At 45.3% G+C, this 25,216-nt stretch overlaps 1 protein-coding gene across 4 annotated transcripts in view; it reads left to right on the plus strand.

The window, feature by feature from the left end:
* LOC115784109 (protein jagged-1a-like) overlaps positions 1–23,048 on the plus strand; it is a 77,528-nt gene extending 54,480 nt beyond the window's left edge. For 2 of the 4 annotated variants that reach the window (XM_030735213.1, XM_030735231.1), the window contains 9 exons: positions 42–158; positions 1,031–1,058; positions 1,490–1,575; positions 7,882–7,995; positions 8,434–8,537; positions 9,005–9,235; positions 10,003–10,134; positions 10,585–10,735; positions 21,085–23,046. In XM_030735213.1, the coding sequence (XP_030591073.1) occupies positions 42–158; positions 1,031–1,058; positions 1,490–1,575; positions 7,882–7,995; positions 8,434–8,537; positions 9,005–9,235; positions 10,003–10,134; positions 10,585–10,735; positions 21,085–21,611 (1,490 nt within the window). In that variant the 3' untranslated portion in view covers positions 21,612–23,046. Of the gene's footprint in view, positions 1–41; positions 159–1,030; positions 1,059–1,489; positions 1,576–7,881; positions 7,996–8,433; positions 8,538–9,004; positions 9,236–10,002; positions 10,135–10,584; positions 10,736–21,084 lie in introns of all 4 variants that reach the window. The other 2 variants (XM_030735205.1, XM_030735223.1) reach the window with 2 other exon arrangements.
* Positions 23,049–25,216: the final 2,168 nt, after the last annotated feature.

A 25,216-nucleotide genomic window follows, 5' to 3' on the forward strand; every position in this document is an offset into this window, starting at 1 on the left:
CATGTCACTGAAGCAACTAACAGTGCTTCTTGTGACTCCAGTGAAGAACAACAGCTGTCTGCCGAGTCCCTGCAAGAATGGGGGAACCTGTGTGGTGGACGGAGACTCATTCAGCTGCATCTGTAAGGAGGGCTGGGAGGGTGCCATCTGCAGCCACAGTGAGTCAATGCACAACACTGACCACACGATAAACAGCCAGTTCTAACTTATCTGTGCTGCATGAATCTGTCGTTAATTATTTCATACCATTAGCTGATGGACTTGTTTGCAAATGGAAAGCTTTTGACAGCCAGGGGTTCAGATGAGTTATTTGATGATACCGCTCAAGACAGTGGTTTGCTCAGTTGAGGTATATAGCTACAGTGCTGTGAAAAATTATGTGCCCCCTTCCTGATTTCTTATTTTTTGCTTATTTGTCACACTTTTTTAATGTCATCATAGTGAGACAAGAGTAGAAGAAACAGTTTGAACCTGAGCATTTAGAGCAGTCTAAAGCCTGAAATTTAGGCACACATGGATTATTTGTACATACAGTGGGTGGCTGTAGCTCAGGAGGTAGAGCAGGTCACCTACTAATCAAAAGGTTGGTAGTTCAATCCCTGGCTGCTTCAGTCTGCATGACAATGTATCCTTGGGCAAGATACTGAATGCCGAGCTCCTGATATGTTCATCAGAGTGTGAATGTTAGATGTTGCAGTTTCAAGACTCAATGAAACCACCATTTGGCAGAAACACGTCTGCTTTGACCCACAATAACCTCAATGTACAAAAACTTTTGGGTCACTTTAGGAAACATATTAAAATTTCAGGCTAAAAGTATGATGAGGTATTTTTACTGCTACAGTATGTAAATGATAATATTATTATGTACCATTATTAACGGTGTAAACACACAGTAGGTCCCCTTTAAAAATGGTTAGAAATCATGTTCTGCTGTGTCGCTGTTGAGACTGTGTGTAATCCACAAAGACAGTTGGGCTGAAAAGTCATCGTGAGTCTACATTAAGATTTCTTTCCTTTATTTTTCCAGATGCCAACAACTGCAGTCCTCATCCCTGGTGAGTTAAATGGACGTCTATGAGTGAGACATTCAGGAACACTCGGGTAACAGGACACCACAGAAGCCCTGTCACACACTCTGATATTCTCGAGAAAGTACATTTAGTATACTGGACAATATGTTTGATTTTGAGGTATCTGTCATCCTTCAGCTCCTTTCAACAAACAACAAACGTTTTGGAGAAACGTTTGTTTTCCTGTTTTCCCCCCCATCAGCCTTTTGTCGACACTCTGCCGGGCAGGGGGTCAACTTTCACCTTTCTGAACACAATAACTCAAACGATGTAGCCCAGGATGTTCAAATTCACACCATGGATGCATATATTTTCAAATGTTTCTCAGTCTATGGTTCAGATTAGCTTCCAGCTCATGTGATAAACGTCTGAGTCACAGGATGTAGAGTGTAGTTATCACTTCTGTGCTTCTGCAGTTATAACGGTGGCACCTGCATTGATGGGGACAACTGGTATCGGTGTGAATGTGCTCCAGGGTTTGCCGGCCCAGACTGCAGAATCAGTGAGTGTTGTGACCTTTGACCCTTCCATTTATGTACTACACTGTTTTACTCACGATAATTTTTTTCCTCTTTATTACTCAATTTCTCGTCAATTTCACACTCATTTCCTGCCTGACTTCTTCTTTTGTCATCTTTGAATTCAGTTTGACTGCAGCAAACACTACCTCATGATATAATGTTAGACATATTCAGCTGCCATTCTTTGACCCGTATAATCCTGTAAAAGAAGAAGAAGAAGAAGAAGAAGAAGAAACAGCCTTTATTGTCCCACAGAGGGGAAATTTGGGTGTAACAGCAGCCGCAGTTATTATAAATATAAATAACGATATAATAATTTACACTATTAAGAAAAGAATATATATAAAATCAACAAACAATATTAACCTTAATACTACTAATAATAACACTATATACAATGTACATGATGTGCCTGTGTGTTGAACCTTAACAGGCCGGACTATTTACAGTATATTATATATTATCCTACATTGTGTAGGCTATTGTGGTTTTTGTTGGGAGCAGTGATGGTTATAAAGTCTTACAGCTGCTGGGAGGAAGGATCTGCGGTAACGCTCCTTTGTGCATTTAGGATGCAGCAGTCTGTCACTGAAGGAGCTCTCCAGCTCAGCAACAGTTTCATGCATGGGATGGGAGACCTTGTCCATCAGTGATGTTATTTTGGTCAGAGTCCTTCTGTCTCCCACCACCTGCACTGAGTCGAGAGGACATCCTAGGACAGAGCTGGCTTTCCTGATGAGCTTGTCTATCCTCTTCCTCTCAGCTGTAGACAAGCTGCTGCTCCAACATACTGCTGCATAGAAGATGGCTGATGCCACCACAGAGTCGTAGAAGGTCTTCAGGAGTGCCCCCTGCACTCCAAAAGACCTCAGCCTTCTCAGCAGGTAGAGTCTGCTCTGACCCTTCCTGTAGAGCGCATCAGTGTTATGAGTCCAGTCCAGTTTATTGTTTAGGTGAACACCCAGGTACTTATAAGAGTCCACTATCTCAATGTCCACTCCCTGGATGTTCACCGGTGTCCGTGTGGTGGGTCTGCGCCTGCGCAAATCCACCACCAGCTCCTTGGTTTTAGCGGCGGTGATCAGGAGGTGGTTCCGCTGCCACCAGCCCACAAAGTCCTGAGTCCTCTGTCTGTACTCTGAGTCATCCTCACCTGTGATGAGGCCAACTATGGCAGAGTCGTCAGAGAACTTCTGCAGATGGCAGCGTGGGGAGTTGATGGAGAAGTCTGCAGTGTAGAGGGTGAAGAGGAACGGTGCCAGCACAGTTCCCTGTGGGGCCCCCGTACTGCAGACCAGCCTGTCAGAGACACAGCCCTGTGTCCTCACGTACTGTGGGCGGTCAGTGAGGTAGTCCAGTATCCACTCGGAGATGTGGTGGTCCACTCCTGACAGTTCCAGCTTGTCTCTCAGAAGTTTTGGCTGGATGGTGTTAAAAGCACTGGAGAAATCAAAGAACATGATCCTCACAGTGCTTCCAGGCTTCTCCAGGTGGGTCAGAGCTCGGTGCAGGAGGTAGATGATGGCGTCATCCACCCCGATGCCAGGCCGGTAGGCGAACTGCAGCGGGTCCAACGAAGACGACACCATGAGGCGTAGATGGTTGAGGACCAGCCTCTCGAGGGTCTTCATTAGATGCGATGTCAGGGCTACCGGCCTGTAGCTGCTAAGATCCTTTGGATGTTTGGTCTTTGGTACCGGTACCACACAGGAGGTCTTCCACAGTTGTGGTACTTTCCCCAGCTTCAAGCTCAGGTTGAACATGTATCCCATGATGCCACACAGCTGATCTGCGCAGCACCTCAGGAGCCTGGAGCTGATGCCGTCTGGACCAGCAGCCTTTCGCACCTTGATCTTACGTAGCTCCTTCCTTACATGATGAGTTGAGAGGGACAAGATGGAGGTGGGGGATGGGGGTTGTGAGATGGAGTCCTCAGAAGTGAAGGGGGTGGGTGATGGCTGAGAGCTGAGAGGTGTGAGGTCCCAAGAAGAAGAAAGGTTGGCAGTCATTAAAGATGGTGGGGCTGACAGCAGGGGGGACTGGGCTGGGGGAGGGGTGGGTGGCTGGTCAAACCTGTTAAAGAACTGGTTCAGGTTGTTAACCCACTCTAAGTCTCCCACAACCCTAGGGCTTGGTTTGTGGCCTGAAATTGAGTTCAAACTCCTCCAAACCCCACTGATGTTGCTCTGCTGTAGCTGGTCCTCCATCTTCTTCCTGTAGATGTTTTTTCCATCCCTGATTTTCCTTCTCAGATCCTTCTGCACGGCTCTCAGCTCCTCCTTATTTCCTGATCTAAAGGCTCTCTTCTTCTCCTTCAGGAGAGCCTTTATTTCAGAGTTGATCCAGGGTTTGTTGTTTGAAAAACACCGTACCCTCCTGGTGGGCACAGTGTTTTCCACGCAGAAATTGATGTAATCAGTGATGCAGTCCGTGATGCTGTCGATGTCCTCCCCATGAGGGGCACAAAGCTCTTCCCACACAGTGGAGCTAAAGCAGTCTCTCAGAGCTAGCATTACATTCATCCATCCATCCATCCATCCATCCATCCATCCATCCATCCATCCATCCATCCATCCATCCATCCTCTTCTGCTTAGCAGGAGCCTAAGCAGAGAAGCCCAGGCTTCCCTCTCCCCAGCCACCTCCACCAGCTCATCCGGAGGGACCCCAAGGCATTCCCAGGCCAGCCGAGAGATATAATCTCTCCAGCGTGTCCTGGGTCTACCACGGTGCCTCCTCCCTGTGGGACATGCCCGGAACACCTCACCCAAGAGGCGGCCAGGAGACAACCTAATCAGATGCCCGAGCCACCTCAACTGGCTCCTTTCCATGTGGAGGAGCAGCGGCTCTACTCTGAGCCCCTCCTGGATGGCCGCACTCCTCACCTTATCTCTAAGGGAGAGGCCGACCGGTAAATCGAGAGCTTCGCTTTTACACTAAGCTCCCTCTTCACCACGACAGACCGGTGCAGCGTCCGCATCACTGCAGAAGCAGCCCCGATCCGTCTGTCGATCTCCCGCTCCCTTCTCCCATCACCCGTGAACAAGACCCCGAGATACTTGAACTCCTCCACTTGGGGCAAGAACTCGTTCCTGAGCCGGAGAGGGCACTCCACTCTTTTCCAGCTGAGGACCATGGCCTCAGACTTAGAGGTGCTGATTCTCATGCCGGCCGCTTCACACTCGGCTGCGAACTGTTCCACTGCGAGCTGAAGGCCACCCCCTGATGAAGCCAACAGGACCGCATCATCTGCAAAGAGCAGAGATGAGACTCTGAGGCCACCAAGGAAGAAGCCTTCTGCCACCTGGCTACACCTAGAAATTCTGTCCATAAAAATTATGAACAGAATCGGTGACAAAGGGCAGCCCTGACGGAGTCCAACACCCACAGGAAATGAATCCGACTTATTACCGGCTATATGGACCAAGCTCTCACTGCAGTTGTACAGAGACTGAATGGCCCGCAACAACAGGCCAGACAGCCCATACTCCCGCAGGACCTCCCAAAGGATACCCCGAGGAACACGGTCGAATGCATTCTCCAAGTCCACAAAGCACATGTAGACTGGTTGGGCAAACTCCCACGCACACTCGAATATCCTTGAGAGGATAAAGAGCTGGTCCAGTGTTCCTCGACCAGGACGGAAACTGCATTGTTCCTCCTGAATCCGAGGTTCGACTAACAGACGGACCCTCCTTTCCAGCACCATGGCATAGACCTTTCCGGGGAGGCTGAGAAATGTGATCCCCCGAAAGTTGGAGCACACCCGCCGGTCTCCCTTCTTAAAGATGGGGACCACCACCCCGGTCTGCCAATCCAATGGAACTGCCCCAGATCTCCACGCGATGTTGCAGAGGCGTGTCAACCAAGACAGCCCTACAACATCCAGAGCCTTCAGGAACTCAGGGCGAATCTCGTCCACCCCAGGGGCCCTGCCACCAAGGAGTTCTTTAACTGCCTCAGTGACCTCACCCCCAGTGATGTTCAAGTCATCTCCCTCATCCCCAGACTCTGCTTCCACTACAGAAGGCGTGTCAGTGGGATTCAGGAGGTCCTCGAAGTATTCCTTCCACCGTCCGACTATAGCCTCAGTTGAAGTCAGCAGCACCCCACCCGCACTATAAACCGTGTGAGTGGAGCACTGCTTTCCCCTCCTGAGTCGCCTGACGGTTTGCCAGAATCGCTTCGATGCTGTCCGAAAGTCTTTTTCCATAGCCTCACTGAACTCCTCCCACACCCGAGTTTTTGCTTCGGCCACTGCCCGAACTGCATTCCGCTTGGCCTGCCGATACCTGTCAGCTGCCTCCGGAGTCACACAGGCTAACCAAGCCCGATAGGACTCTTTCTTCAGCTTGATGGCTCCCTTCACCTCCGGTGACCACCATCTGGTTCGGGGGTTACCAAAATGACAGGCACCAACCACCTTGCAGCCACAGCTCTGAGCAGCAGCCTCAACAATGGAGGTGCGGAACATGGTCCATTCGGACTCAACGTCCTCAGCCTTCCTCGGAATGTTGTCGAAGTTCTGCCGGAGGTGGGAGTTGAAGAGCTCCCGGACTGGGGCTTCTGCCAGGCGTTCCCAGCACACCCTCACAATACGTTTAGGTGCACCAGGTCTGTCCAGCATCTTCCCCCGCCACCTGATCCAACTCACCACCAGGTGGTGATCAGTTGACAGCTCAGCTCCTCTCTTCACCCAAGTGTCCAGAACATACGGCCGCAGATCTGATGATACGATTACAAAATCGATGATCGACCTGCGACCTAGGGTGTCCTGGTGCCATGTGCACTTATGGACATCCTTATGTTCGAACATGGTGTTTGTTATGGACAAACTGTGGTTTGCACAGAAGTCCAACAGCAAAGCACCATTCGGGTTCAGATCGGGCAGGCCGTTCCTCCCAATCACGCCCCTCCAGGTCTCACTGTCATTGCCCACATGAGCGTTGAAGTCTCCCAGCAAGACTATGGAGTCACCAGATGGAGCACTCTCCAGCATCCCGTCCAGCGACTCCAAAAAGGGTGGGTACCCTGAACTGTCATTCGGCGCATAAGCGCAAACAACAGTCAGGACCCGTTCCCCAGCCCGAAGGCGCAGGGAAACTACCCTCTCGTCCACCGGTGAAAACTCAGACGTACAGGCAGCAAGCCGGGGGGATACAAGAATACCCACCCCAGCTCGCCGCCTCTCACCGAGGGCAACTCCAGACTGGAACAGAGTCCAGCCCTTCTCCAGGAGACTGGTTCCAGAGCCCAGGCCATGCGTTGAGGTGAGCCCAACTATATCTAGCTGGTATCTCTCAACCTCACACACTAGCTCAGGCTCCTTCCCCACCAGAGAGGTGACATTCCATGTCCCAATAGCCAGTCTCGATAGCCGGGGATCGGTCCACCAGGGCCTCTGCCCGACACACATTGCACCCGACCCCTACGACGCCTCCTGCGGGTGGTGGGCCTACAGGAGGGCGGGCCCATGTAACCTCTTCGGGCTGCGCCCAGCCGAGCACCACGGGCTAATGCCCGGCCACCAGATGCTCTCCCTCGAGCTCCCTCCCCAGGCCTGGCTCCAGGGTGGGGCCCCAGTAACCCTATCCCGGGCAGGGTAAACTGTTCCCTTGCTGTTACAAACATAGGGGTCTTCTGAACTGCTCTTTGTCTGGACCCTCACCCAGAACCAGTTTGCCATGGGAGACCCTACCAGGGGGACAAGCCCCCGGGCAACATAGCTCCTGGGATCACTGGGACACACAAACCTCTCCACCATGCACCACGATAAGGTGGCGATTCACGGAGGAGCATTACATTCATTCAATGTGTTATTCAAATATTCACTTTTGGTCGAATTTGGTGAACACCAATCAGAAACCCTTACCTTTCACTTTTCAGTTTCTCTCTGTTTACTTCAGTGACTTTAAGCCAGGTTAAACTTGTGTGAACTTGGTTCAGAGGTTGTCCGACACACAAAGGGAAACAGGAGATCTTTGGCTTAATCTCTTCCATACCTCAGCAGTTTGAAGAGCTGACCAACATCTCTGACATGTAGCAAATTCCTTTTATTCTCTGAGCGGTTCTTGTTGTGAGAATTTTGCTGCTTTTACTGTTTTATATCTTTTAAACTGGGTTGTTGACTGGGCTGTCAGCCAGAAAATGCATTTTATAGATTATCTTGGGTTTTACAAAATTATGATCAGTGTTCTTCATAATTTTCCTGCAGTGTGTTGTTGTGGGCTGTGAGGTTAACATAATTTTAAAAGACAGCAAAAGTTATCAATCACCAATCTCTCTCAGACATCAGTGAGTGCCAGTCATCGCCCTGCGCCTTTGGCTCGACCTGCATCGACGACATTAATGCTTACCGCTGCATATGTCCTCCAGGAAGAACCGGCCCTCGCTGCCAAAATGGTAATACCACTTCTCAGTATGCTGAGTGTCCCGTGGCCATCGTGAACATTAAGAAAGTCTGACAGTCATTGTGCCAATTTGAATACATGCAATATGGATCTGCAAGGGCAGAAAGAAAAAGAGTGAATTTGGTGCTCCACAGTCCTGTTATTGGTTTCACTTTGACAAAGCACAATGTGCAATATGTTGCATTATCATCTATGCCCAGAAAACATAAAACAGCTCAGCTAGAAGACTCACTGACATCCAGCAGTAGATAACAGGCTCGCTGACTGCACACCCTCCATCAGCCTGGCAAACAAGTGGCAGTTTGATGGAGCCCCTGAGGCCCCAAACATCAAAAGAATGTAGTGCAACCGTACCTGAAACGGAATAACTGAATTACAAATGAATGATGGGTTACTGACCTGTGCTACACTGACTGTGCTGCTGTGTCAGGGAGGCTCTGTGTGCATGTGGAGTCGGTGGCTCTGGATGGAAGCAGATGGGATGACGACTGCAACAGCTGTCGCTGTGAAAATGGGAGAGTCGTGTGCACAAAGGTACGGCTGAGATGCAGGTTCATCAAAAAGATTCTGGTGCTTGTTTTCTAAAATTCAGTCCTCTAACCTTTTTAAACACAGTAGATTAAGCTATAGACAGTCACATGTTCCAGTTTTAATATCTAGAATCTACAGAAGGTCAAATTAATTAGTGACATTAGCAAAAGGCCAAGACGTACATATTTTTTAGTGACCTGGTTATTCAGCTGGTTTGCAGAACATCCTCTCCATCCTCATGGACTAACACTATTGTTCACTAAAATACACACAGAGTAGCAATTTTACTGTCACACTGAAGCATGCATCACTGGGAGGCTTAAAGCCAGTGTGGCTGGTTCAGTGAACATCCGGCTGGCTACTGCTGCATTCACAAACAGGAAGTACTGTTAGCCATATTTACTGTCAAAGGCAAAGAGCCTCTGCTGGCTGCTTGAGGCCACGTATTCACTGACTTATGTCTTTGGCAGCTTTGGTGTGGCCCTAAACCTTGTAGCCTCCACGGCAATATTAAAGGTGTAGAGTGTCCAGCCGGTCAGACCTGCGTCGCTGTCCGCAATGAGCGCTGCTTCATCAAACCCTGCTTTGGCCAGGGGGAATGTTGGGGCCCCATTCACCAAGCCCTGCCCCAAACTAGGTGCTACCCAGAGAGCAGTTGTGCCAACATCACCTTTACCTTCAACAAGGAAGTCATGGCAAAGGTCAGATTGACTTTATTTCAGAGTCCTTCTAGAAGTAAGTCTCACAATGTGGCAGCCCTCTTGAAACACCGCTGGGCATTTATTTTGCCAAATAACTTTAAGCATCATCTAAATGAACTGTAATTTAGATACTGTAACTGTAAATACACGATTCTTTGATTCAGGATTCTTTGACACATCTCATAACATTTTTTTCTGCATTTGTAATTTGTTTTCAACTCCTAAATTTTTCCTGCTTTTTTTTTAACTTTTCTTTTCCAGCAGAATTCCTGTAAGTCCTAATGTAGGGCAGCACAGTGGCATAGTGGTTAGCACTGCTGCCTCACAGCTAAATGGTCTGAGTTTGAATCCACCGTGGCCCAGGCCTCTCGCTCTGTGAGGAGTTTCAATGTTCTCCCCGTGTCTGCGAGGGTTTCCTCCCACAGTCCAAAGAGGGGTTAGGTTATCTGGTCACTCTAAATTGCCCAAAGGTGTGAATGGTTGTCTGTCTCTCTGTGTTAGCCTTGCAACATGCTGGTGACCTGTACAGGTGTACCCTGCCTCCCTATCACAGCTGGGATAGGCTCCGGCACCCCCGTGACCCTGAACAGGATAAGTGGAAGAAAATGAATGGATGGATGATTAGCCAGTAAAAATTGGTTCTACAGAGTCTCATAGTGCTCATTAAATTACTCTTTTGGGGACTTGTTCCCAGTTACATCACACAAAGTAGCTTTATATCTCATGATATCTGATGCTGATGGCTGTCCTCTGGTGTGGCGTTTCAGGGTGTGACAGTGGAGCAGGTTTGCCGTGAACTCAGGAACCTCTACATTGTCAAGAACCTGTCCACTGATTCCTCTGTCTTCATGACCTGCGAGCTGTCGCACAGTGCCAACAATGAGATCCATGTAGCCATTGTAAGTAATGTGCAGCCTTAAAATGTCTCATGAGCAGCACTCTAGTGTAAGTGCCAGAGCCACTGTCATCAGTTGATCTAGATAGGATTTCTACCTCACTTCAGTACATCACATTAAACTTTTAGCAAAAGTCTGGAATTATGAAAAAAGGAAATCAAAAGATAATCATCTCTGAGGTTTTAAAAAAAGTGAGAAGAAGGAAGAGCACTGACAGGGTACTGCTGCTGCTGCTGCTTAAGGTTTTGAAAGGTTTTCAAACAGAAAATGAATGAGTCCTGTGAGCTGACCAGTTTTTCTTGGGAAAAATCCTGAGTGAGTGTTTAGAAGAGCTAATGGAAAAGCATGAACTGGTTAAATGGTTGTCTTGCAGGAGTCAGTGATTGTAGGGGCATTTATTTAGACTGAAATGTCACAGATAGACCACAATAGTTTTTTCTGCTTAATATTCAGTCGACAGACAACCAGATGAGAGGTCTGACCTTCATTAAGGAAATCACACACAGGATCATGAATGTGGTCAGCAAGAAGAACATCAACAGCAGCATCATCAGCGCCATCGCAGAGGTTCGCATCCAGAGACGACAAAACCAAAACCCTAATGGTGAGTCACGGTTGGCCCGTGATGATGAAATGAACTTCCACACTTTGCAGATATTCTTCTCCAAATATTCTGGTGTCAAAGTTCATTCCTGACTGAAAGCAGGACAACAAAGTCTCAAAAGCATCCTCCTTTCACAAAACCACAAAGTCTGTAAGATTTGCTCATGAAAATGTTAAATGCATAAAAATATAAAAATATTGCTGGATGGATGGATGACAGAGAAAGAGGGGTGGGGTAATATTAACAACATAATATCCAAAAACAATGTCATAAGCTTATGACTTATGATTAAAGTCAGTTATTTTTAAGAAAGATAGCTTTTTTTTTGTGCTCATCATACCACAGAAAAGACAGGAAGAATGCCACATACACATGAATAGGTTGCAAAAATATAGATGATGTAATCAGCAAAATCTTTGCATTTTTTTTCTTTTTTGGGGGGAATAGGTGTAATTTACAGCAATGTTTTTCAGTCTTCTGGATATGGTAATATCCAGTTGCAAAGTGTAATTTGATCAGGTCATTCACTACATACCAATCATCTGTGATCTGAAAAAGTTGATCTGCCCTTGCAAAATGACTCAGTGTAGTTCCTCAACCACACTTTTTTTTTTTAACTTTGAATGGGCCTCTATACTTGTACAAATTTAGGGCAGTAATTATGTTATTTGGTTACTTTTTAAACTCTTTTTTTAATCAGAGTTCAGCACTGCCTGAACACTGAGCTACAAAATGACCTCCAGCACCCACTGGTGTGAATGTCTGACCAAACAATCAGAAACAGACTTCCGAGGGGGGCTGAGGGCCCGACGTCCTCTAGTGGGCCTTTGTGCTCACTGCCCAGCACCGTGGAGCCCAACTGGCATTTGCCATAGAATACCAGAATGAAAGGGTCTGGAGAAGCCGTGGAGAACGTTATGTGGTGGGTCAGTGATGGTCTGGGGAGGCAGATCCATGGAGGGACACATAGACCTCTTCAGGCTAGGCAACTGCACCCTGACTGCCATCAGGTATCAGGATGAAACCCTTGGACCTGTCAGACCCTACGCTGGTGCAGTGGGTCCTGGGTTCCTCCTGATGCCTCATGTGGTGAGAGTATGCAGACAGTTCTTGGAGGATGAAGGAACTGATATCATTGACTGACCCCCATGCTCACCTGACCTAAATCCAATAGAACACCTCTGGGACATCATGTTTCAGTCCATCTGACACCACCAGGTTGCATCTCAGACTGTCCAGGAGCTCAGTGATGTCCTGGTCCAGATCTGGGAGGAGATCTTCCAGGACACCATCCATAATCTCATTAGGAGCCTGATGTTGTCAGGCATGCATACAAGCTTGTGGGGGCCAGACAAACTACAGAGCACTATTTTGAGTTGCTGCAATGAAATTTCAGCAAAATGTTCTAGCCTGCTGCATCATTTTTAGTTCAGCTGTTTCGGAGAAAAAGTCAAGGGATTGTGGTAGCATCGGCATCTGTTCCACAAACACTTTACCATTAGTCATAACTCCAGAATAATGTGACCTAGGATGTTCAAATTCACACCATAGAGGCAATCTTTTTTAGGACAGACCAATCAAACTTCACACACTTGTTCACTGACTTTAATGTAACAGTACGTTGACCTCCCCCCACCTATTTTCATTTCTATCAAATGGTATGGCAAATATTTGTTCGGATCCTTTCATAACCACAACTATAATTATTACCCAGTCCATATGTCTGTGTAGATTCTCAGTTATCCAGGTCATAGTAGTCTCTGGAGCTTGAAAAAGGCGACTGGACTTCTTTTTGTTTCTTGAAGACGTTTCACCTCTCATCCGAAAGGCTTCTTCAGTTCTCAACCAAATGGTGGAGAGACCCAGGTATTTAAACCCCTGTGGGCGTAGTCCCCTGGAGGTGGTTATGACCCTCTATTGAACATGTGCTTGAACACATGTGCCCAGGTGTGAAGGGGGCGTGGGTCATATTTAATCAGTGGTTTCAGTTGAAACCAACTTAGGACTCCGCTCCATTGTTTCCTGTGGCCTATTGAGGTCACTGGAACAAAGGTGTGAATGGGGGTTGAGACGTCTGGGAAGGGAGCTCAGGACAGCACTGTAAGCGGGGGAAAGTTGGTGACGTAAACCACCTCCTCTGTTCAATGATGGTTGTTCACAGTGGACATAGATGGCTTCTTTCACTCCTCTTTCAAACCATCTGTTTTCCCTGTCCAAAATGTGGAGAACTGAAGAAGCCTTTCGGATGAGAGGTGAAACGTCTTCAAGAAACAAAAAGAAGTCCAGTCGCCTTTTTCAAGCTCCAGAGACTACTATGACCTGGATAACTGAGAATCTACACAGACATATTGCCTTGCACTTTGGGAGGAACACCCTTCAATTGGTGCGGGAGTATGAAAGGGACTCAAGAAAGCTAGCGGACTACAGGAACCACCTTCGTTTCAACTTGAGATGCAGACAGTCCAGACTGGTTCCCAAGAGTTTGCACCTTGGGTCCACAGTAAAAGGACATAGAGCTGACCAAATTCTATGGAGAGCACAGAACCACCTTTTAAGTGAAAGGATAAGACAGGTCCATTTCACCATAGATGCACTCCAGAACAAAATCCACCAGACTCAGCAGAAACTCTCATCACTCTTACCTCACACCATCGCAGAAGAAGTTTCTACATTTGTGGACAAAGCCCAGCTCGCACAACACATCAAAGGCAAGGAAAGACAACTACGTAAATTTCAAACTCTGCAAACCAAGGCATACCATTCATCTGTTAACAAACAGGACGACACGATAAGCAATGGAAACCAAGGAAAGTGGGTGAAGAACCTATCAGACAGGGTCCTCACCAAACCAGAAGAAAATGTGCTAGCCAAAGGACTCAACTTTGCCATAGCCCCACAACAGCTTCCTATAGTAGACCTCATCACAGCAACAGAAACCGCTATAAGAAATAACAAACTTTCTCATCCTGTAGCAGAACAGATCAGGATGAAAGTTTCAGCCACTCTCGCCAGTGCAAGACTTCCTCCATCCAACCTCACCATTCAGGAGAAGAAGGCCATCACAGCCCTAAGCAAGGATCCAAACATCACCATACTGCCAGCCGACAAGGGGAGGTGCACGGTTGTGCTGAATTCATCGGATTACCACAACAAAATTACTACACTCCTCAGTGACAACAATACTTATGAGGTCTTGAGACGTGATCCCACAAGCAACTACAAGAAAAAAGTTGTTTGCTGCCTGCAACAACTTGAAAAGGAAAAAGCCATTGACCGCCCCACTTACTACCGCCTGTACCCTGGAGAAGCCACTCCATGCATTTATGGACTCCCAAAGATCCACAAAGAAGGAGTCCCACTTCGACCCATTATCAGCAGTATAAACTCGGTCACCTACAACATTTCCAAACACCTCGCCACCATCTTATCACCGCTTGTTGGCATCACACCCCACCACATTGAAAACTCTACAGATTTTACTAACAAGGTCCAGAATCTTGTACTGGATCCAGATGAAACCATGGTGTCCTTTGATGTGGTTTCACTTTTCACTTGCATACCTACAACTGAGGCAGTGGAGACCGTCAGAAGACGACTACAGGAAGACGATTCCTTACTGAACAGAACCAGCTTCACCCCAGATCAGATTTGTGCACTTTTAGATCTCTGCCTTACCACAACATATTTTAAATACAATGATGGATTCTACAGACAGAAGCATGGATGTGCCATGGGCTCCCCAGTGTCTCCCATTGTAGCCAACCTTTACATGGAGGAAGTGGAAAGTAAAGCTCTTGGTTCTTTCAAAGGGACGGCACCTAGCCACTGGTACAGATATGTAGATGACACCTGGGTCAAAATCAAAACCCGAGAAGTAGAAGCCTTCACTCGTCACATTAACTCAGTGGATAAATACATACGTTTTACCAGGGAGGACACCAGAGATAACAAGTTACCATTCCTGGACTGTGCGGTGCTTATCGAGGAAGATGGAAGCCTCAACATTGAAGTTTACCGGAAGCCCACACACACAGACCAGTATCTCCTCTTTGACTCCCACCACCCTCTGGAACACAAACTTGGGGTGATCAGGACCCTACAACACCGTGCGGAAAGTGTTCCCTCTAAGGCAGAAGGGAAGCATAAGGAACACACACACATTAAGAAAGCCCTCAAAACATGCGGTTACCCCAACTGGGCCTTCATCAAATCAGCTAAGATGCACAGGAATGAAGGCCAAACACAAACTACAGAGAATGGGAAGGACAAGAGGAACAACATTGTCATCCCATATGTGTCGGGCTTGTCAGAGAAACTCAGAAGAATTTTCTCCAAGCATGACATCTCAGTATACTTCAAACCAAGTCACACCCTAAGACAAAAACTGGTTCATCCCAAGGACAAACCCGCCAAACACAAGATCAGCGATGTAGTGTATGCTGTTCAGTGCAGTGAAGAGTGCTCGGACCTCTACATTGGTGAAACCAAACAGCCTCTTCACAAACGAATGGCACAACATAGAAGAGCCACTTCGACAGGACAAGATTCAGCAGTACATCTGCATCTGAAGGAAAAAGGGCACTCTTTTGAGGATGCCAATGTCCACATTTTGGACAGGGAAAACAGATGGTTTGAAAGAGGAGTGAAAGAAGCCATCTATGTCCACTGTGAACAACCATCATTGAACAGAGGAGGTGGTTTACGTCACCAACTTTCCCCCGCTTACAGTGCTGTCCTGAGCTCCCTTCCCAGACGTCTCAACCCCCATTCACACCTTTGTTCCAGTGACCTCAATAGGCCACAGGAAACAATGGAGCGGAGTCCTAAGTTGGTTTCAACTGAAACCACTGATTAAATATGACCCACGCCCCCTTCACACCTGGGCACATGTGTTCAAGCACATGTTCAATAGAGGGTCATAACCACCTCCAGGGGACTACGCCCACAGGGGTTTAAATACCTGGGTCTCTCCACCATTTGGTTGAGAACTGAAGAAGCCTTTCGGATGAGAGGTGAAACGTCTTCAAGAAACAAAAAGAAGTCCAGTCGCCTTTTTTCAAGCTCCAGAGACTACCCAGTCCATAGCAGACCTGTCACTTGGTGGCGCTGTCACTTGGTGTTGGCTCTCACTGCGGTATTGTATCACTTCCTGTTCCTGTTTTGGAGCACAGTGTTTTGCTGTCTGTTAGCTGTTATATCTCTATAACTAGATTTATCTGGATAATAACATATTTTAGTGTAATCTTCACCTACTTTAAATAGCATACTCTTTGCTGAATCACCTGTATTCACATTACTCACTTTATTTGTTTTTAGAAATTCGCTAGCTTAGCTCAGCTAGTAGCTTAGCCCTTAGCCGACTCACTACCAGCATGGCTTCTTCTCCTGTCTCTCCTGCACTTTCCTGCTCTGGGTGTCACATGTTTAGTTACTCCTCGGCCTCCTTTAGCAGTAACGGTACTTGTAATAAATGTAGTCTGTTTGTAGCTCTGGAGGCCAGGCTTTCTGAACTGGAGACTCTGCTCCGCACCCTGGAAAATCCTACATCTAGCCAGGCCCCTGTAGCGGGTGCGGACCACGGTAGCTTAGCCGCCGTTAGCTCCTCCCCAGCAGATCCCGAGCAGCAGGGAAAACAGGCCAGCTGGGTGACGGTGAGGAGGAAGCGTAGTCCTAAGCAGAAGCCCCGGGTACACCACCAACCTATTCACGTCTCTAACCGTTTTTCTCCACTCGGCGACACACCCGCCGAGGAACAAACTCTGGTTATTGGTGACTCTGTTTTGAGAAAGATAAGATAAGATGTCGGAATCTGTAGTTTTCTCTGGGCCCCTCCCCAATCAGACCAGGAGCGACATGTTTAGCCGCATGTTCTCCTTGAATCGCTGGCTGTCTGAGTGGTGTCCAAAAAACGACGTGGGCTTCATAGATAATTGGCAGAGTTTCTGGGGAAAACCTGGTCTTGTTAGGAGAGACGGCATCCATCCCACTTTGGATGGAGCAGCTCTCATTTCTAGAAATCTGGCCAAATTTATTAACCCTCCTAAAAACTGACTACCCAGGGTTGAGACCAGGAAGCAGAGCTGCAGTCTTACACGCCTCTCTGCAGCTTCTCTCCTCCTGCCATCCCCCCAAAACCCCATCCCCATAGAGTCGGTGCCTGCTCCCAGACCACCAAAAACCAAAGCTAAAATCAGCAAAAAGCTATTTAAGCATAAAAATTCAAAAACAATAAATAATACAGCTTCATCAACTGCACCAAAGAATAAAACAATTAAATGTGGATTGTTAAACATTAGGTCTCTCTCTTCCAAGTCCCTATTAGTAAATGATTTAATAATTGATCAACGTATTGATTTATTCTGCCTTACAGAAACCTGGTTACAGCAGGATGAATATGTTAGTTTAAATGAATCAACACCCCCGAGTCACAGTAACTGTCAGACTGCTCGAAGCACAGGTCGAGGAGGAGGATTAGCTGCAATCTTCAATTCCAGCTTATTAATTAATCAAAGACCCAGACAAAGTTTTCATTCTTTTGAAAGCCTGACTCTTAGTCTTGTCCATCCTAATTGGGAAAATCAAAAACCTGTTTTATTTGTTATTATCTATCGTCCACCTGGTCCCTACTCAGAGTTTCTGTCTGATTTCTCAGACTTTTTATCTGATTTAGTGCTCAGTTCAGATAAAATAATAATAGTGGGTGATTTTAACATCCATGTAGATGCTGAGAATGACAGCCTCAACACTGCATTTAATCTATTGTTAGATTCAATTGGCTTCTCTCAAAATGTAAAGGAGCCCACCCACCACTTTAATCATACTCTGGATCTTGTCCTGACATATGGCATAGAAACTGAAGACTTAACAGTATTCCCTGAAAGCCCCCTACTGTCTGATCATTTCTTAGTAACATTTACATTTACTTTAATGGATTACACAGCAGTGGGGAATAAGTTTAATTACAGTAGAAGTCTTTCTGAAAGTGCTGTAACTAAGTTTAAGGATCTAATTCCTTCATTATTATGCTCTTCAGTGCCAACACAGTGCAGAGCAGCTACCTAAACTCTGCTCCCAGTGAGGTCGATTATCTCGTCAATAGTTTTACATCTTCACTGCGTATAACTTTGGATACTGTGGCTCCTCTGAAAAGGAAAGCTTCAAATCAGAAGTGCCTGACTCCGTGGTATAATTCACAAACGCACAGCTTAAAGCAGATAACCCGAAAGCTGGAGAGGGAATGGCGTCTCACTAAATTAGAAGATGCTCATTTAGCCTGGAAAAAGAGTTTGTTGCTCTATAAAAAAGCCCTCCGTAAAGCTAGGACATCTTACTATTCATCATTAATTGAAGAAAATAAGAACAACCCCAGGTTTGTTTTCAGCACTGTAGCCAGGCTGACAAAGAGTCAGAGCTCTGTAGAGCCGAGTATTCCTTTCACGTTAACTAGTAGTGACTTCATGGATTTCTTTACAAATAAAATTTTAGACATTAGAGAAAAAATTATTCATAACCATCTCAAAGATTATTCTTCATGTTCGGCTGCTTTCAGCACTGCTGGTATTTGTTTAGACTCTTTTGCTCCAGTTGATCTTTCAGAGTTAACTTCAATAGTTACTTCCTCCAAACCAGCAACATATTTATTAGATCCCATTCCTACTAGACTGTTCAAAGAAGTCTTTCCAATTATTGATGCTTCAATCTTAAAAATGATCAATCAGTCTTTATTAGTTGGCTATGTACCACAGGCCTTCAAGGTGGCTGTAATTAAACCTCTACTTAAAAAGCCATCACTTGACCCAGCTGTCTTAGCTAATTATAGGCCAATCTCCAACCTTCCTTTTCTCTCAAAGATTCTTGAAAGAGTAGTTGTAAAACAGCTAACTGATCATCTGCAGAGGAACGGTTTATTTGAAGAGTTTCAGTCAGGTTTCAGAATTCATCACAGTACAGAAACCGCATTAGTGAAGGTTACAAATGATCTTCTTAGAGCCTCTGACAGTGGACTCATCTCTGTTCTTGTCCTGTTGGACCTCAGTGCAGCTTTGATACTGTTGACCATAACATTTTATTACAGAGATTAGAGCATACTATAGGTATTAAAGGTACTGCACTGCAGTGGTTTGAATCATATTTATCTCATAGACTCCAATTTGTTCATGTAAATGGGGAGTCTTCTTCAGACACTAAGGTTAATTATGGAGTTCCACAGGGTTCTGTGCTAGGACCAATTTTATTTACATTATACATGCTTCCCTTAGGCAGTATTATTAGAAAGCACTGCATCAATTTTCATTGTTATGCAGATGATACTCAGCTTTACCTATCAATGAAGCCAGATGACACACATCAATTAGTTAAACTGCAGGAATGTCTTAAAGATATTAAGGCCTGGATGACCTCTAATTTCCTGCTTCTAAATTCAGATAAAACTGAAATTCTTGTTCTCGGCCCCACAAATCTTAGAAACATGGTGTCTAACCAGATACTTACTCTGGATGGCATTACTTTGGCCTCCAGTAACACTGTGAGAAATCTTGGAGTCATTTTTGACCAGGATATGTCCTTCAATGCACATATTAAACAAATATGTAGGACCGCTTTTTTGCATTTGCGCAATATTTCTAAAATTAGAAACATCCTTTCTCAGAGTGATGCTGAAAAGCTCATTCATGCATTTATTACTTCTAGGCTGGATTATTGTAATTCATTATTATCAGGCTGTCCTAAAAGCTTTCTGAAAAGCCTTCAGCTGATCCAAAATGCTGCAGCTAGAGTACTGACAGGGACTAGAAAGAGAGAGCAGATTTCTCCCATATTGGCTTCTCTTCATTGGCTCCCTGTTAAATCTAGAATAGAATTTAAAATTCTTCTCCTCACATACAAGGTCTTGAATAATCAGGCACCATCTTATCTTAAAGACCTCATAGTACCATATCACCCCAACAGAGCACTTTGCTCTCAGACTGCTGGCTTACTTGTGGTTCCTAGGATACTTAAGAGTAGAATGGGAGGCAGAGCCTTCAGCTTTCAGGCGCCTCTTCTGTAGAACCAGCTTCCAGCTTGGATTCGGGTGACAGACACCCTCTCTATTTTTAAGATTAGGCTTAAAACTTTCCTTTATGATAAAGCTTATAGTTAGGGCTGGATCAGGTGACCCTGAACCATCCCTTAGTTATGCTGCTATAGGCCTAGTCTGCTGGGGGGTTCACATAATGCACTGTTTCTCATTCACCTTATTTACTTTGTTTATACTCCACTCTGCATTTAATCATTAATTGATATTAATCTCTGGCTCTCTTCCACAGCATGTCTTTCTCTCCCCTCAGCCCAACCGGTCGCGGCAGATGACTGCCCCTCCCTGAGCCTGGTTCTGCTGGAGGTTTCTTCCTGTTAAAAGGGAGTTTTTCCTTTCCACTGTCGCCAAGTGCTGCTCATAGGGGGTCGTTTTGACTGTTGGGTTTTCTCTGTATTATTGTAGGGTCTTTACCCACAATACAAAGCGCCTTGAGGCGACAGTTTGTTGTGATTTGGCGCTATATAAATAAAATTGAATTGAATTGAATTGAAAATCCATATCAATATAGACATCCAGCATGATATTTTTTCCTACTGAGATTTGATGTGTTTTCAAAGTGTTCCTCAAAAAAATTAAAAGGGCTACTGTTACTGTGTGTGCCAGGCTAATATTTGTGATAACTGTATTTAATGTGGATGAAATAGGTGTACTGTCTTTTCCCCTTTACACCATTCAGAAGAGGAACTGGAAGGAAGGTTCAGCACCTTTCTTCCATTAAGACTCTGGAGACAATTGCTCTTTGTCCACAGGTTTAATAATGTAGTAAGTGTGAAACTGAAACAAAAATATAATGCAATTACAGTTGCAAAGTATAATCTTTAAGTTAGCTTTTAGGACAGCCTGATAATAATGAATTACAATAGTCCAGCCTAGAAGTAATAAATGCATGAATTAGCTTTTCAGCATCAGTCTGAGAAAGGATGTTTCTAATTTTAGAAATATTGCACAAATGCAAAACAGCGGTCCTACATATTTGTTTAATATGTAATTTCATTTTTGCTTCTGCTAGAATGATGAAACATATCTCTATTCTCTGGATTGATGAAGTTACAGAGTCACTAGTGTTAGTCAATGACTTCATCATGTTTTCCACGTGGCTAACTTCTCATATTCACATAATGCTTGTACATGTGTTTGTTTTCCTTAGCTGTCTTTGTGCAGAACTTGTTATACTTGGGTGGAAACTTAACTATTAATGATTGCCAAGTTTGCAGACTTTAAATGGAGTGTCTTGATTTATTTACTCATGCCTAATACTCTTTCTATTCACCAGATCGCATGATGCCCTTGCTGGTTTCTGTGGTGATCATAATCTGGGTGTTGGCAGTTACCTCAATGTTGCTGTGGTGCATAAGGAGGCAGAGGAAGCAGAGTGCCCACGCTGGGGTCTGCACCCAAGCCTTGCCGTCTCTGGCACCGACGGTTGAAGACAACAACACCCTGCACAACAGCATAAGTGCCACACGTGAGCAACTGAACCACATCAAGAACCCTATTGAAAAAACTCTGCCAAGCCACCATCAACAATACCACCTACTCCATCACCACATCTGTGAGGACAAGAACGCAGTCAATGCCAAGATCAGAAAATCTGACACTGGGAGCCAATCAGAAGAAGATCAGGGAGACAAGAGGCTGCAAAAGGCCAGGTTTCCTCTAGCACCACCATCATACCCACTGATAGACTGGGAAGAACAACACCCCTATCACTCCATCACCAAACACCCACAGTGGACTAGCAAACAGGACAACAGGCAGCTGCAGTCACAGAGTGTCAATAGGGTGGAGTATGTTGCATAGCAAAGAAGCTCCAAATAACTAGATGGAGATTATAACACCCCCACCCCCAAGACATTTGGGTGATTTGTAATCTATTTTTAACATTTTTGTAAAGAAAATTAATTTGCTGTTTAATTCATGTTTTGGGTGACACTGGCCTCAATGTTGCATACCATTTGGATGGATCTCCAAATGGGTGTCTTCAGAATAAGGGCTTCCCAACAGCCTTAGACTGACCATCAGTTTAGTTAGGTTGTGTTTGCGAGTGTGCTGCTTATTCCACCACAGCACAGATCATTTTGAAAATATTTATTGTTGTCAGTATAAAGAATTGCCTATGTAAAATGTTTGTGTGTAAATATTTTTAATTGATCTCCTTGTATATTTGATTTATTAACTTGTGAAGATATTTTTTGTATTAATGAGTTTAGAATTGAACATTTGATAGTTTTGTAAATTTCTGGTTTTTGATTTGTTTTTTTTATTCAAACATTTGTTAACTTTTCTGGATTTGAGCATTTTTGTGCCTTGGCTAAATGTGTCATGCACTGTATGTTGTATTTTCCTTAAATGGAAAGGGAGGGGGTATGTGCTGGGTGGGTAGCGACAGAGTCCCTGTTAATACGAGGCTTTAATGTGTCTTGGCTGATAAACACAAGTTGATAGTACACAAGTCTTTGGAGTGGCTGTAGCTCAGAAGGCAGCAGGTCATCTACTATTTGGAAGGTTGTATAAAGTGCTCTGAGTGCTCAAGTACAGTAGAAAAGCGCTATATAAGAACCAGTCAATTTACCATTTAGAAGCCTGTGCACCTGATGCATTAAGATCTGATCATGAAGACCACACGAATGACCAGAAAAATTAATAACAGGCTATCATCAAGCCTTTTAATTCACATTTGACAAAAGGTGGTCCAAGCAGCAACCTCCAGATCTAGGAAAAAATATATACTGCAGTTCCTCTAATGACCACTTGAGTCTGCTTCTGAAAGCAAGTCAACCCCCATACTATAAATGTCTAACTTTACAGCAAAAATAAACATGTTGATAGCCCGGTACAAAAAAAAGAAAAAACATTTAGGTCTTTATAGATAGTTTCTACCTTCCAAACTACAATTATGGTGGGTGAATTTTCTAACAGGCAGCTGTAGTCTCACCTCAGTTCACTGGGTATTTGTGCCTTTTGGAGCATAATGGAATTATCGGACAATATGGCTCATTGTGTGGTGAGTGGAACTCCAGTATTCTATAAGTAAGTGGCAGGTATGTGTGTCTGTGCATTGTATCTGTACAATTTATAATTGCAGCTTGATAACCAAGTCTTGGCTAATAATGTGGCAACATGGCAGCAGCCAAAGTGCAAGGTCCAAAACCAGTGGGTGTCATCTATTTTTCAATTCAGTTTTGTTTATATTGCACCAAATTATAACAAAAAGTCGCCTCAAGGTGCTTTATGTTGTAGGTAAAGACCCTACAATAATACAGAGAAAACCCAACAGTCCAAACGACCCCCTATGAGCAGCACTTGGTGACAGTGGGAAGGAAAAACTCCCTTTAACAGGAAGAAACCTCCAGCAGAACCAGGCTCAGGGAGGGGGGGGGGTCATCTGCTGGGGGGGGGGGGGGCAGGACTAAAGACATGCTGTGGAAGAGAGCCAGAGATTAATAATAACTAATGATTAAATTTGGGTATAGAGTGGGGTATAAACAGTGAAAAGAGGTGAGTGAAAAGAAACAATGGGAACCCTCCAGCATAGCAAGGGTGTCTGTCTCCTGAATCCAAGCTGGGAGCTGGTTCCACAGAAGAGGGGCCTGAAAGCTGAAGGCTCTGCCTCCCATTCTACTCTTAAGTATCCTAGGAACCACAAGTAAGCCAGCAGTCTGAGAGAGAAGTGCTCTGTTGAGGTGATATGGTACTATGAGGTCTTTGAGATAAGATGGGGCCTGACCTTGTATTTTATTTATTTAAACCTTTATTTAACCAGGCAATCAGATTAAGAACAATTTCTTATTTACAAATGTGGCCTGGCAAAAGGCAAAGCCTTTTGAGGGGAAGGGAATAGAGAGAATCAAACAATATAGAACAATGAATTACCAAATAGTACACAACAAATGATAATCAGGGCTGGACTGGTAATCGGTGGGCCGACAGTCCTCAAGGGCCGATGCCGTTGGATTTTTTTTTCTTCCCTTTTTTTTTTTATAAGAGACCGGCCCACAATTTAGAGGGGGCGGCCCATTGGCCCATTTTCAATATAGACAGTGGACAGAACCAATCAGGATATAGGATGAAAGCGGCCCCACCCTTTCTCTGCGTGGTGCAGAACACTGAAACTACTCCCGCTAGTAGTTTCAGTGTTGAGCGCGTGTGTTAAAGGAGAGGCAATATGGAGAAACCGAAGCGGCAGAAAGGAGGTGCGGAAGAAATTGAAGAGTGTCGCTGTAGATGCTACAAAATGTGTAAAGATCACAGACATGTTCGCTGCTGTAGCCTCCACGTCCTCTGTAACAGTAATGGGCTCGACACACGGGGAGCGACAAACGACAGCGACGAATGGGTCGCATCGCCACTGGGGTGAAACCGAACACACGGGACGCGAAAGCGACGGCAGCTTTGCGAATCGCGCTCTTACGTCACTCGTCTCCAAGAAATGTGATTGGTTATGAAACTGGAGGCATTTAGACATTTTCAAAGCAGTCCGTGTCAGACACGGCAATAAAGATGAGGAGTCTGAAGATTTTATTTGAACTGACAGAAATCTTGCTGTTAAGTCTCCTCTACAAAAGAAAAAGACAACCTCGCGTTCATCCTATATTAGCACAAAAGTCCTCTCTATCCGTCTGTTTAACGTTGGTCTTGCACCAACACGTTCTCATATGGCTGCCTTTTATGTTTAACTCGATAATCACTGCGTGAAGTGTCATATAATATAGGAAAGTCAAACACAGCTAAAACGATGCTTTCCTTCCTGCTGAAAGTGGTTGCAGACTGCAGTGTGTAGCATACTCTTCTCTCATTGGTCAGTCAATGAAACTCTTGCTGATTGGTTTAGTGCCACGCGACAGCGACAAAAGTAGAACATTTTCCAACTTTGTTGTGTCGCGTCGCCTGGTCGCGTGTGCACGTCTACGTGTACGAGCTCGAAATTTCACATGCACGAACGTCGCCGGTCGCTTAGCTGGAGGAGGGCAAGCGATTGTCGCCTCATCGCACAAGCTCCATAGGAAATGAATGGAGAGCGAGCGACGTCGCTCCCCGTGTGTCGAGCCCCTAATGCTGCAGCAACAGCAGCTGTAGGCAGAGCCGGCCAGAGGCATAGGCGACATATGCGGCTGCATAGGGCCCCCTGACCACAAGGGGCCCCCAAGCTCGCCCACATTTGTCATGAAACGTTTTTGGTTTGTTTTAATTTTTTACAAATGCCAATTTCCTAAAAGAAAGAAGAGACTGTTCTAACTGTCCAGATTTGTACACTTGTAACAACACTAATTTAATGAGTAGGCTACACTCTAATATTTCTGTCTCAGACTGATGCTAAAAAGCTAATTCATGCATCTGTTACTTCTAGCATGGACTATTGTAATTCATTATTATCAGGCTGTCTTAAAAGCTCCCTGAAAAGCCTT

The sequence above is a fragment of the Archocentrus centrarchus genome, chromosome 1, assembly GCF_007364275.1.
Source record: "Archocentrus centrarchus isolate MPI-CPG fArcCen1 chromosome 1, fArcCen1, whole genome shotgun sequence".
Lineage (NCBI taxonomy): Eukaryota > Metazoa > Chordata > Actinopteri > Cichliformes > Cichlidae > Archocentrus > Archocentrus centrarchus.